Source organism: Procambarus clarkii, chromosome 66 (assembly GCF_040958095.1).
Source record: "Procambarus clarkii isolate CNS0578487 chromosome 66, FALCON_Pclarkii_2.0, whole genome shotgun sequence".
Lineage (NCBI taxonomy): Eukaryota > Metazoa > Arthropoda > Malacostraca > Decapoda > Cambaridae > Procambarus > Procambarus clarkii.
The window spans coordinates 28982117-28994616 of NC_091215.1; the positions used below are offsets into that span (position 1 = coordinate 28982117).

Here is a 12500-nt window from a genome sequence, read left to right on the forward strand (position 1 = left end):
TGTATTAACACGATGTACTGAACGGGGTGAGAATAGCTTGAGCTACCTCATCCCTTTGTGTGTATTTTACCTCAATTAACTTATTTCAATTTCAATTTCAAAGCACTGCTTACCAAAACTGCTTGTAACTGTATGTTCTTTATGTATTCCCGGTTATTGTTGTTGGTAAAGGCGGAGTACAGTTACAGCAGCTGTTTTGTAATGTTCAGTAAACATGTCTGCTTTAATCCTTGCTGAGGAGGATACTAACTGAGACACGGGAGTGTAGAGACCCCACCACTCCTGTGCCAGGTAAGTTACGGGCTCGCCATAGCCCGTGCTACTTGGAACTTGTTCCGAGTGGCTGAATCTATAACAATAACGGGAGTGTAAGTTTCGTTCATCTCTCCGCTTAATGGGAGACAAATTAGACCTCAAAGAATTTTGTTTTGATTGAAGATTAAGGTACTCAAGAGGTTGCACGGGCATGAATAGCCCGCAAAGTGTTTTGTTTTACACCGTCTCTGCTTTTGTGAATTGGTTTGTTCCATGAACAAATCCACAAGAGCCGTGACGAGGATTCGAACCTGCGTCCGAGAGCATCCCAGACGCTGCCTTAATGGACTAGTTACTCATTTGATGCATCACGCAATTGTGATGTCTGTGTGTAATGATGGTTTGTTCCATCTCTCTGTGCCTCTCTGTTTTACCTCTCTATTCCCGTCCTTTCCTGTATCTTTCTATCCTCGCCCTCTGTTCCATCTCTCTAACTCCCGTTCGCCGCCCATGTACACAAAGTCTGACCCCACATGTAATGTCAAGCGGAGAACCACCCGAAAGCGTCAGAGTTTGGTTAATATAGAGCTGTATATGGTTGACGGTTAGCACTATATTGGTGCGTGCCCCCGGGTCCAAAATATCATACATGGCTCCCATTACCAAAGGCTCCAGCTCACAGGTGTGCAATTTTGGATCTCCTCTTTATTAATGGGGGCCGGGAGCGGGGCAGCCAGTGTTGCATTTCCAGTTGTTATAGATTCAGCTACTGGGAACAAAAATTTGCAGGTAGCACGGGCTAGGGTGAGCCCGTAGTAGACTTACCTGGCACAGGAACGCGGCTAGAACTGTACTTGTAGTCAAAACAATCAGTAATAAAGTGGTGTGTTCCTGTAGGGTACATGGGGATAATTGATCATGTATTGTTGTTGTTAAAGATTCGCTACTTAGAACAAAATGTCCCAAGTAGCACGGGCTATGGTGAGCCCGTAGTTATATCATGTATTGGGATGGTTGGACTGTGTCCTCTTCGCTATAACTGAAGAACACGTGGCTTTTAGTCACATATGCTTCAGTAATTTGTCCTAATTTTAGTCTAAACTTGGACAAAATTGATGGTTGATTAAAAATGGGGAAATAGTTAAGATTTAATAAGAACGGGTGATAATTTTCCCTATTAGTCTACTCAATAGCTGAGACAGAGTATTGGAACGGAAATGTAATCTCAAACTTTAGTGAAGGTCTTTCCCTCACCAGACTCCTGTTAATCTCTCACCTGTTTAATTATATGCAAATGTTGTAGCTTTTGTCTAATCTTGATTAGTTACGCGAATTTTTATTCTTTAAAATTGGGAAGAGATGGCGGGTAGCGGACGCCACGTTAAAACTGGTTTGAAAAGAGAATGATATATTTAATTTCCTCGAGATGCAGCGTTAGCTTTGAAGGTGCTAATTATATCCTATCAGTTATATTTCTAATTAACGTGATGCATCAAATGAACAAATCCACAAGGGCCGTGACGAGGATTCGAATCCTCGTCACGGCCCTTGTGGATTTGAACTGTTGTCTCGCTCGATTCCCGCCAAAACGCAACGTCAGCCGGCATAGAAACCCCTCAGAAAGTTCCACCTGATGTTCTCTATGTAAATCAGGTACTTATTTCGCCAATTCTAAGTTCCGTAGTAATCCCAACTTGTGTAATTCGGCCGAATATTATTTCATATAAAAAACTGACTATTATATTAATGTGACTTGTAAGTTTAGGGCAATAGTAATTGTAATTCCTGGAAGTATCTGAAGAACCTGTATTCTTCCGCGGAGAAGGCAAAGTAGTTCCGTTCGGCTTTGATGAACGATATATAGTGGTCTTGTCGATCTTTTTTTCATTTCCCTAAGGCTTCCTTATTGTTACGCCTCGTCTTAACCAATAATTCATGCACAAAGTGATGCTAGACTACTGTGATACTGTGTTTGGTGTCAGGTTATCTTGAGGTTATCTTGAGATGATTTCGGGGCTTTTTAGTGTCCCCGCGGCCCGGTCCTCGACCAGGCCTCCACCCCCAGGAAGCAGCCCGTGACAGCTGACTAACTCCCGAGTACCTATTTACTGCTAGGTAACAGGTTACAGTGTCTGAGGTAGTAACAATCTCCACGGAACAACCAGTAACAATTTGCCGTGTTGCCAAGCAAATTTTAGGTCAGTTGTGGCACTTTAATCACTGGTTCTCTAATACAGTGGTCTACGTTTTCTACTCAGAATCGAGGGTCCCCAGGTTCGAGCCACAGACAGGATAGGTTGGGCACGTAAGCTTTCACCTGATGCCTCTGCTCACCTAGCAGTAAAATAGGTATACCCCGGAGTTAGGGCAGCTTACTATGGAAGATCAGAAACTGGATTAGGGGAATGGGGCAACCTTGATTGGTCAAAATACAGGCGTTCTGTCCCCCCCCCCCAATCCCTCTTGTGAAAAAACTTTCAATACAGGCTTTTTGTGAGAAAGTTGGGGTGGGTGGGGAGTGCTTACCATGGGAGAAGGTGAGAAAGTTGGGGTTATCTTCTTGAGGTTATCATGAGATGATTTCGGGGCTTTTTAGTGTCCCCGCGGCCCGGTCCTCGACCAGGCCTCCACCCCCAGGAAGCAGCCCGTGACAGCTGACTAACACCCAGGTACCTATTTTACTGCTAGGTAACAGGGGCATAGGGTGAAAGAAACTCTGCCCATTGTTTCTCGCCGGCGCCTGGGATCGAACCCAGGATCACAGGATCACAAGTCCAGCGTGCTGTCCGCTCGGCCGACCGGCTCCCGACCGGGGTGGGTGGGAAGTGCTTACCATGGGAGAAGATAAGAAAGTTGGGGTGGGTTGGGGAGTGCTTACCATGGGAGACAGTGAAGGGTGCCACAGTGGGATGATCTACAAGACATGCGTGACAGAGTAATCTGTGCAGGGCACTAGAGGAGTGCATGTCTAGGTGTTATTCTCTGCTCTCTCTCTCTCACACCACACACACACACATGTCTCTGCACACTCACACCATTGTACTTGCAGGGAGACGGAGAGAGCCAGAGTACAAAGGAGAGAGAAATGGTATAAATGTGATAGGAATACGAGGGAAAAATATACTCTGAAATATACTTTGGGACAACTTCTCTATCATTGCCATCTACCGTGATGGGAATGATAGTGGGAATCTACCTTTCTCTCTCTCTCTCTCTCTCTCTCTCTCTCTCTCTCTCTCTCTCTCTCTCTCTCTCTCTCTCTCTCTCTCTCTCTCTCTCTCTCTCTCTCTCTCTCTATCAATGTTTCATCTCCCCAGTTGATCAGCGTCCTGTCAATGTCATAAGATACTCCATCATTTATGTGTGTCGATGCGTGTAAAGCTATTATATCCGCCCACTGGAACCCAGACCAATATTTTCCCCTCTGGACTAATGTTTGGTTCCCCTCAACGGGAGTTTCTGTTTCCCCTCAGTAGGTGTCTATATGTTTCTCTTCGTCAGGAGTCTCTGTTTCACTGCATGTTGTTAATTAAACAAAACTTTTACTATTTTGAATGTATTTTGAACCTCTGATTTTGTGAACTCAATCAGTTGGTTCCGGGCGAGGCACATCTGGCCCTCAGCGTTACGGCAGCACATCACAATAACTAACAAGTGCCATTTACGAAACCCGTACATCTTTCCTTAATCCTGGCAGCTTTGTTTGCATATAATTCAACAGTTTATGATCTCCGAAGCACCAGGAGGCTGTTTATAACAATAACAACAGTTGACTGGTAAGTTTTCAATGCCCGTAAGCTGTTTAATGAATGTAAACAAGACCGCCAAAGATTAAGAAAAGATGAACAGGTTTCGTAAGAACATGTGTAACTGCTTGAGGAGTCCTGGCCCCTGATTTCCAAGTTGACTGTGATTTATGTGTCGTATAAGACATCCTGGTGAGGAGTTGATGTTTCCAGGAGAGACAAGTTGACAAGTTGACAAGTTGACAGTTGACAGTTGACAGTAAGGGAGAACACCCCACACCCTCACCCATTACCCCAAAGGAAGGAATTGAGAATGGTGGAGATAAAGGAATTCACAACAGAAGAAACAATAAGATAGTATAAAGACGACTAGAAGTGTGCACAAGAGAGAATTACGGGATCACCATAGCCCGTGCTACATGGACACTTCGTTCTGAGTACCTAAATCTCAAACAACAACAACAACAACGTGTGCAAGAGAAAAGGAGTCGAGAGAAGTGCAATAAACGACACAGATGACCTCTGATGACCTCAGATGACCTCAGATGACCTCTGATGGACAGTTGACCTCAGGCTCGTCAGAATTGGGGCCGGGAGGAAGATATGCAATATTAACATATATATATGCACTATTATCATATACATACAACATTACGTGATAACATTACATATGTGATGATATTGCGTACATGTCTGTTTAATCTGACGAAGTTGTATGTGACAAATTCTTTACAGTCAGGGCAGGACTGAAGCCATGTCTGTGTCAGTCTGTGTCAGTCTGTGCTCTCTGACTGAACACCAATATGTCTATCCACCTTCCATCTATCCCTCAGAACACCGCATCTATCCGGCACAACCTGTCATGAAAACAGTCTCTGTCATCGCTTATCTCTCACCCGCGGTCAATGAGCGCTTCAGACAGAAATAACCGCACCGAAGGCGGTAGTAAATAAGGAAGTTTTCCTATGAGAGAGAGAGAGAGAGAGAGAGAGAGAGAGAGAGAGAGAGAGAGAGAGAGAGAGAGAGAGAGAGAGAGAGAGAGAGAGAGAGAGAGAGAGAGAGAGAGAGAGAGAGAGAGAGAGTCTTTCACTATCTCCTACACACTACGTGCCCGCATCTCTCACCATCATCGATCTAACACTGGTTATGAAGTGTTAAAATAGCCAGGATTGTATGTAGAAGCTGGGAGTGGAGGAGATGCCATCTCCCTCTGGTATCTTTAATCTATCCCCCCCCCGCCTCACTTCCCTCCGTGTCCCCTCTTCCCTTTCTCCTTCCCTCTTCTACATCTCTCCACCTTTCCACTCCCCTCCCTGGCTACCATCCACCCGCCACCTGTCTATCTTCATCACTCCATCTATTATCATGATGGGCAAAGTGGCGTAGTTATGTCACCTCTATCATCCCTTCATACTCCATCATGTGTCTCCTCCCTCTCCTCTCTCCCTCTCTCCCCTCTCTTTCTCCCCCCTCTCTCTCTCTCCTTCTCCGTCTTCCTTCCCTCTCTTTTGCTCAAGGTAGCCCATCCTCACCTCCCCTCCTTTGGTCATGTGTATCGCTCGCTGGTATTCAACCATAGGGCTGTTTCATAACAACTTTACAACCAGATTAACTACTCCTCCTTGGGAACTGGGGTTATTAATTGCCAAGGCTCCGTTCACTACCGTTATTCTTGAAAATTAAGGCTCTTAAAAACTAACTAATGCTCTCATAGCCTGGTTGATCAGTCCAGCAACCAGGAGGCCTGGTTGACGACCTGGCCGCGGGGACGCTAAGCCCCGGAAGCACCTCAAGGTAACCTCATTTGTACAGGGAAACTTATATTTGGACAGCCCATCACAGCCTCTGTTTCACTATAGGCATTCGAACAGATATCAAAGAGTAACATCCTTGTTCCTTTATTCTTTTTTATTTCTTATTTTATTTGTTTTATTTTATTTATTTATATATTCAAGTGCTTACATTCTTGTACAGCCATTAGCACGCATAGCTTTTCGGGCAGGTCCTTAATCCTAATTTTTACACGCACACACACATCCCCAGGAAGCAGCCCGTAGCAGCTGTCTAACTCCCAGGTACCTATTTACTGCTAGGTAACTCTGAGAGAGAACTCTATCAACATCAGAGGCCCGAGACTGTTCAACGCGCTTCCATTACACATAACTGGCCGACCCCTCACAGTGTTCAAGAGAGAACTATCAACATCAGAGGCCCGAGACTGTTCAACGCGCTTCCATTACACATAACTGGCCGACCCCTCACAGTGTTCAAGAGAGAACTTGATAAACACCTCCAAAGGATACCTGATCAACCAGGATATGTGACTCATACGTCAGGCTACGAGCAGCCGCGTCCAACAGAAAGAAATATGAGGAAAGATCCCCATACACACCTGGTCTATGTTTCCTCTCCTCCTCCTGTGGCAGGTTAGGGAGGTGGCCTGAAGCTGATACAGGGAGGAAACATTATCTTACACACAGGAATACATGGGGGGGGGGGGAGTTGTGTAAAACCCTGGTTTGTGTCTCGGAGAGGCTACGGGATCCAGTAAGTTCAGTAGAACTTCGGTTTCAATTCCTTTTGACCATGTCGTAGCTCAGTCGATTAAGGCAGCGTCTGGGATGCTCTCGGACGCAGGTTCGAATCCTCGTCACGGCCCTAGGGGATTTGTTCGAAACATAACCTGTTTGTTGCATAACTAACGTGTTGGTAATGAATTTACAAAGTTATTACTAATGCATTTTTTTAACTAGATCATCTAATTACTCCATTGACCACAGGTATTCTTGATAATTATGGCTCTTAAAAACTAATGATGTCTCTCTCTCTCTCTCTCTCTCTCTCTCTCTCCCTATTTCCTTCCTCTCTTTCCCTTTCGTTACTCCCTCCTCTTTACGCCCTCTCTATAACACTCTCCCTCCTGTTTCCATCTATCTCCTTTTCTCTCTCACTCCCCCAACAACACCAGCATGAATTTACGCCCATTACTCATCCCCCCCCCCCACCCACACCCAATTTCATACGCCAGTGCGCCCTTCCCGCGCTCTCTCCGACGCAGACCTGGGTGTATATACGCGCTCTGAGCGCAGACCTGGACATATACGCTTCTAGTGCAGACCTGGACATTACGCTTCCAGCGCTGCTTCGACATATACGCTTCTAGTGCAGACCTGGACATTACGCTTCCAGCGCAGACTTCGACATATACGCTTCTAGTGCAGACCTGGACATATACGCTTCCAGCGCAGACCTGGACACATATGCTTCCAGCGCAGACCTGGACACATATGCTTCCAGCGCAGACTTCGACATATACGCTTCTAGTGCAGACCTGGACATATACGCTTCCAGCGCAGACCTGGACACATATGCTTCCAGCGCAGACCTGGACACATATGCTTCCAGCGCAGACCTGGACACATATGCTTCCAGCGCAGACTTGGACACATACGCTTCCAGCGCAGACTTGGACACATACGCTTCCAGCACAGACCTGGACACATACGCTTCCAGCGCAGACTTAGACACATACGCTTCCAGCGCAGACTTGGACACATACGCTTCCAGCGCAGACCTGGACACATACACCCCTAGCGCAGACATAAACATGTACACTATCTGGCACAAACTTGAAAATATACACCTCTAACGCAGACCTACTCACAGGAAGGTTCCACCCCCCCTTCCCAGCCAGTCATTGTCCCGCTTCCAGAAACAGTCCAGTTCGTTGACCAGACCACACACTAGAAGGTGAAGGGACGACGACGTTTCGGTCCGTCCTGGACCATTCTCAAGTCGAAGAATTCCAATCCAGTTCCACCGCTCAATCCACATAGAATCGGCGCAGGATTAGGACTCTGCATCTCCTTCTTCCGTTAAGTGAGAGAAACAGAGAGCTTCACCGACGTCGTCCTTACCCGACCCTGTACTCCCCGAGGTGAATGTACTAACAGGACATGTCGAGAGTACACTCTAGGAGAAGTACTAGGACGTAGCAAAGTCTAAGAGTACACAGAGATGATGTTTTCAGCGGCCTGTAGTAATCCAAAAGGCCGTCAGAGGTGGTCACTCTGTGAGGCAGGCTTGGAGAAGCATCACAGCAACACAGCGGAATTATCCAACTAACCCTCAGGTTAATCAAGTTGGTTCAGTAATTACCCCAGACCTCTGTCAATCACCTGTCACCCCGCTAAGTGGAGGGTCATAATAGCTTAATGCCATTACTCTACCCTCCTAAGTTTACAACTTTACATGTTTGAATTTGCTTGTTTTTTTGTTTTTTTTGCTTTATTTGTTATCTATGGTTATTTGTTTATTTGTCTACATTGTTTAGAAGGGATGAGGAATAAAATGGACGAGGAAGTTGATGACGAAATGAATGAGCATGAGAATGGTGAGAAATTGGATGAAAATGTGGAGCATGAGAATGGTGAGAAATTGGATGAAAATGTGGAGCATGAGAATGTGGAACATGAGGAAGTGGAACATGAGGAACACCTACACAAAGGTGGGTTAATTTGAAAAACATGCAAGCACAAAGGTACAAATTTAAATACTGACATTTGCATCCAAACACAATTTCACACTCACAAAAACACACGCACATAAAACACACACACACACACACACACACACACACACACACACACACACACACACACACACACACACACACACACACACTGATCAAGAACAATTGAAAACAAGCAAGATATGTAAACCTGCAATTCACTCCAACTTGCAGTCATACCATGCAAGATCATGCAGGTATAACCTTAGCAACTAAGCAATGACTACGTCCCGGAAGAAATACCTTTACAACGAAACACTATCCTTCAATTCACATGTATTTCTCATTGTTTACATAATCACTATCGTGGCTGTCTTCAATGTTTCTGGCAGCTCCTCTAAATCCCACGTGAGTTACCGGATTAGACAATCTGTAGCTGGAAAAGTGGTGCTTAGGAGATGCAGTACGACCATAGAGCTACATCTAGTAGAGTACAGACAACGGTAAACTGTCAAATTATCCCCTGTCAAAATCCCCCCTGGCAGGGGCTTAGCCTCTGCCCCTTGTGGATATCACAGTATATAATATGATTCCCCTGCCTCTCTCTCTCTCTCTCTCTCTCTCTCTCTCTCTCTCTCTCTCTCTCTCTCTCTCTCTCTCTCTCTCTCTCTCTCTCTCTACCTCTTGCCTGCTCTGTGTCTCTCGTCCCACAGTCAACATCACAGTTTTTCTTCCTCTCCAAACGACAGTGTTTTTCCCTGTTGCATTAATCGACATCTGCATCAGATCTGGTCTGTCTGTCAAACTGAGGAATCATGAAGGAGGGGGAGGAGTGAGGAATGGCAGGACAGAAGAAGGAAAGATAGGTCAGAAAGGGTATAAAAGTTAAAAAATAGGGAGATAAAAGAGGGAAAAAGAAAGGGAGTGACACGTATGGGAATGATGAAAATTTAAGAAATGAGAGAGAGAGAGAGAGAGAGAGAGAGAGAGAGAGAGAGAGAGAGAGAGAGAGAGAGAGAGAGAGAGAGAGAGAGAGAGAAAGAGAGAGAGAGAGAGAGAGAGAGAGAGAGAGAGAGAGAGAGAGAGAGAGAGAGAGAGAGAGAGAGAGAGAGAGAGAGAGAGAGAGAGAGAGAGAGAGAGAGAGAGAGAGAGAGGAATGACAAGTGTGAGAGGAGGGGGAGTTTAGTTGGGAATGATATATAATAATATATCCATAATATATATTTAGTTTGCGTGTGGCGTTAACAACAGGTGATTCTGTTATGATATGGTCTTGTGTGTGCTTTACTGACCAGGCTTGTGGCGGCCTTGTTGTTCTGGAACAGTATATGAATTAGCTTCCCATAAACTTATCAATTAGCACATACTGACTACAGTTACACATGATAACCAAACCACACACGAGACGTCATCTGGGACGTCGTCCCGTCCCAGATGACGGGACGACGACGTTTCGGTCCGTCCTGGACCGTTATCAAGTCGATTGTCGACTTGATTGTCGACACAACTTCTTAATTATTTCGACACTTGTTGGACGTCACCAACTCTAATTGTTTGACTTTTTAAATTGGGTATTTTTTTTGGTTATTATAAATGATTTAAATATCTTGGCTGTGGAGATCTTATACGTATAATTTGACTCTAAATCTCTGTTATAATTTATTTTTCCTTTCATCCTGCATTCCTTTTCCACCCTCGCTTCCCTGTAGTGTGGATGCTGCCTGAATGAGAATCGTGTCTCGGAGACAGCCATCTCTCTCTCCCTCCGGTCATTAGCAAAACGTTTCCTCTTTTAAAACGAGAAAAAGGCAGAGATGTGCACAAAACAAAAAACTGAGCTTTAATCCCCTTTCCAGCGTCAATCCCCCAGTGTCAGTAGAGAGGGAGATTACATGTACACAAGGTGGGAATAGAGAGATGGATGGCTCCTGTTGCTAAGTCTTTCCCTTCCGACAATATCTAAAAAGTGTGATGGAAATCGTATACATGTCTTAAAAGAAACAATATCATAGTCGTTTTTGGATTATAGAATCTATTAAGACAACTGTAAATCTATTAAGACAACTGTAAATCTATTAAGACAACTGTAAATCTATTAAGACAGCTGTATAATCAATTGCCCACGGGTGAGTAAATAGTTTCTTTTGTGGTGTGGTGGAAACTTTGTTGATCTGAAGATTGGCTTTTCAGGAGACCTGGAATGTTTGAGCATTGTTTGTTGAGGGGGAAGTGGATGTTGAGAGGAAGTAACAGAGTGATGATTCAGGGGGTTGAGAAGGAGGTGGTGGTTTAAGGGGTCACTTGGTTGACGGGGATAGTGGTTTAGGTAGTTGGTGGTTGAGAGGGAATAGTGGTTGAGCATGTGGTGGTTGAGGATGTGATGGTTAAAGAGGGGTGGTGGTTGAGTCTTTGGATCGAGCAATTAATGATGAATCAGATGAGTGTGTAACTCATTTACTCTATCTTTGATGAACGTTTTCACATCCTTATTCAGTGAATCATTTACCCATTCTGTTTGCACTCATGATCTCTGCTATATTTCAACTCAATCACGCAGTCCATACCTAACTCCTATATTTACTCATACACTAACCTATGTACTCACTTCCCCCTTACACGTTCACACTCTACTCATTCACTCATAACTCTCGCTCAGTCATTCATCCGCTGACTCACTGTGATAAGGTGAAGCTCCAACGACCTGGTCAGTGAATAGCAATGATAAAAACAAGAAAGAATCGCTTGAAACTTTTCAACTGGAAATTGTGTGTGTGTGTGTGTGTGTGTGTGTGTGTGTGTGTGTGTGTGTGTGTGTGTGTGTGTGTGTGTGTGTGTGTGTGTGTGTGTGTGTGTGTGCTTGCAGGATCGAGCTTAGTGTTGCTGGATGCTTTCGTCCCCTCACTGTTCCGAGACGAGCCTTGTTGCAACTCTGAACATTTTTCTAGTTCTCTTGCTGGGGCTGCACGATAGAGCAACATTCTCTCAAACTGTCCTCGCATAGGTGTACAGAGATCTAAATTGCCTCCTTATTTAGGGTCCTGGATAATGTTGTGACTAGTGTAGAGTATGCTGCTGATGTGATGCTGTTTATATGAGCCTGCGGAGTTAGGTTTAGTGTTATCTCCACACTCCCATGTCTTTTTCTACCAAGGAGGTAGTCCCCTTCATGGTGTAGGGAAGCCTTATGGTATAGCTGACACCTGTTCCCATTTCCGTAACCTTACACTTGCTTGTATTAAACTCTATTAGCCATTTCTCACACTATGCAACTCATTTAAGTAGTTTTTAAGCATGTTATAATTTTCATCGGTGTGTATGTGTATATATATGGACATATCCTTTGGTTCGCTGCCACCAATTACATTCTCTCTCTCTCTCTCTCTCTCTCTCTCTCTCTCTCTCTCTCTCTCTCTCTCTCTCTCTCTCTCTCTCTCTCTCTCTTTGAGATATATACAAGAGTTGTTACATTCTTGTACAGCCACTAGTACGCGTAGCGTTTCGGGCAGGTCCCTGGAATACGATCCCCTGCCGCGAAGAATCGTTGTTACAACCAAGTACACATTTTACTGTTGAGTTAAACAGAGGCTACAGTTAAGGATTTGCGCCCAGTAAATCCTCCCCGGCCAGGATACGAACCCATGACAAAGCGCTCGCGGAACGCCAGGCGAGTGTCTTACCACTGCACCACGGAGACTAGAGAGACACCACCACCCTAGAGAGACTTTCTCTCTCTGTCTCCCTCTCCCTCTCCTTCTCTCAAACACACACACATAAGGAAACACATCCTAAACCGTACTCAAATTTCCTCCTTCAGAATATGCAACGCGTCAGCCCAAACGCTTTTCTTCTCCTGCAAAAATGAAAAGAAGATATTGTATATTTTCCCAGGACCAGCGAGGAACGCGGCCACTCCGGTGCTCTGCTTCCGCTGGCAAGGTCCGGATTATGAGGATTTAGATAAGAACGCGTCCTCTTAAGAGGTCTCTAAC

At 45.0% G+C, this 12500-nt stretch overlaps 2 protein-coding genes across 3 annotated transcripts in view; both read right to left on the bottom strand.

The window, feature by feature from the left end:
- LOC123751518 (pneumococcal serine-rich repeat protein) overlaps positions 1 to 12500 on the bottom strand; it is a 318504-nt gene that overhangs the window by 182575 nt on the left and 123429 nt on the right. The gene's annotated exons all lie outside the window — the stretch shown is intronic.
- On the bottom strand, positions 7179 to 7604 carry LOC138355304 (uncharacterized). Its single transcript, XM_069310178.1, has one exon. The coding sequence runs from the start codon at positions 7602 to 7604 to the stop codon at positions 7179 to 7181; it is 426 nt and encodes a 141-aa protein (XP_069166279.1).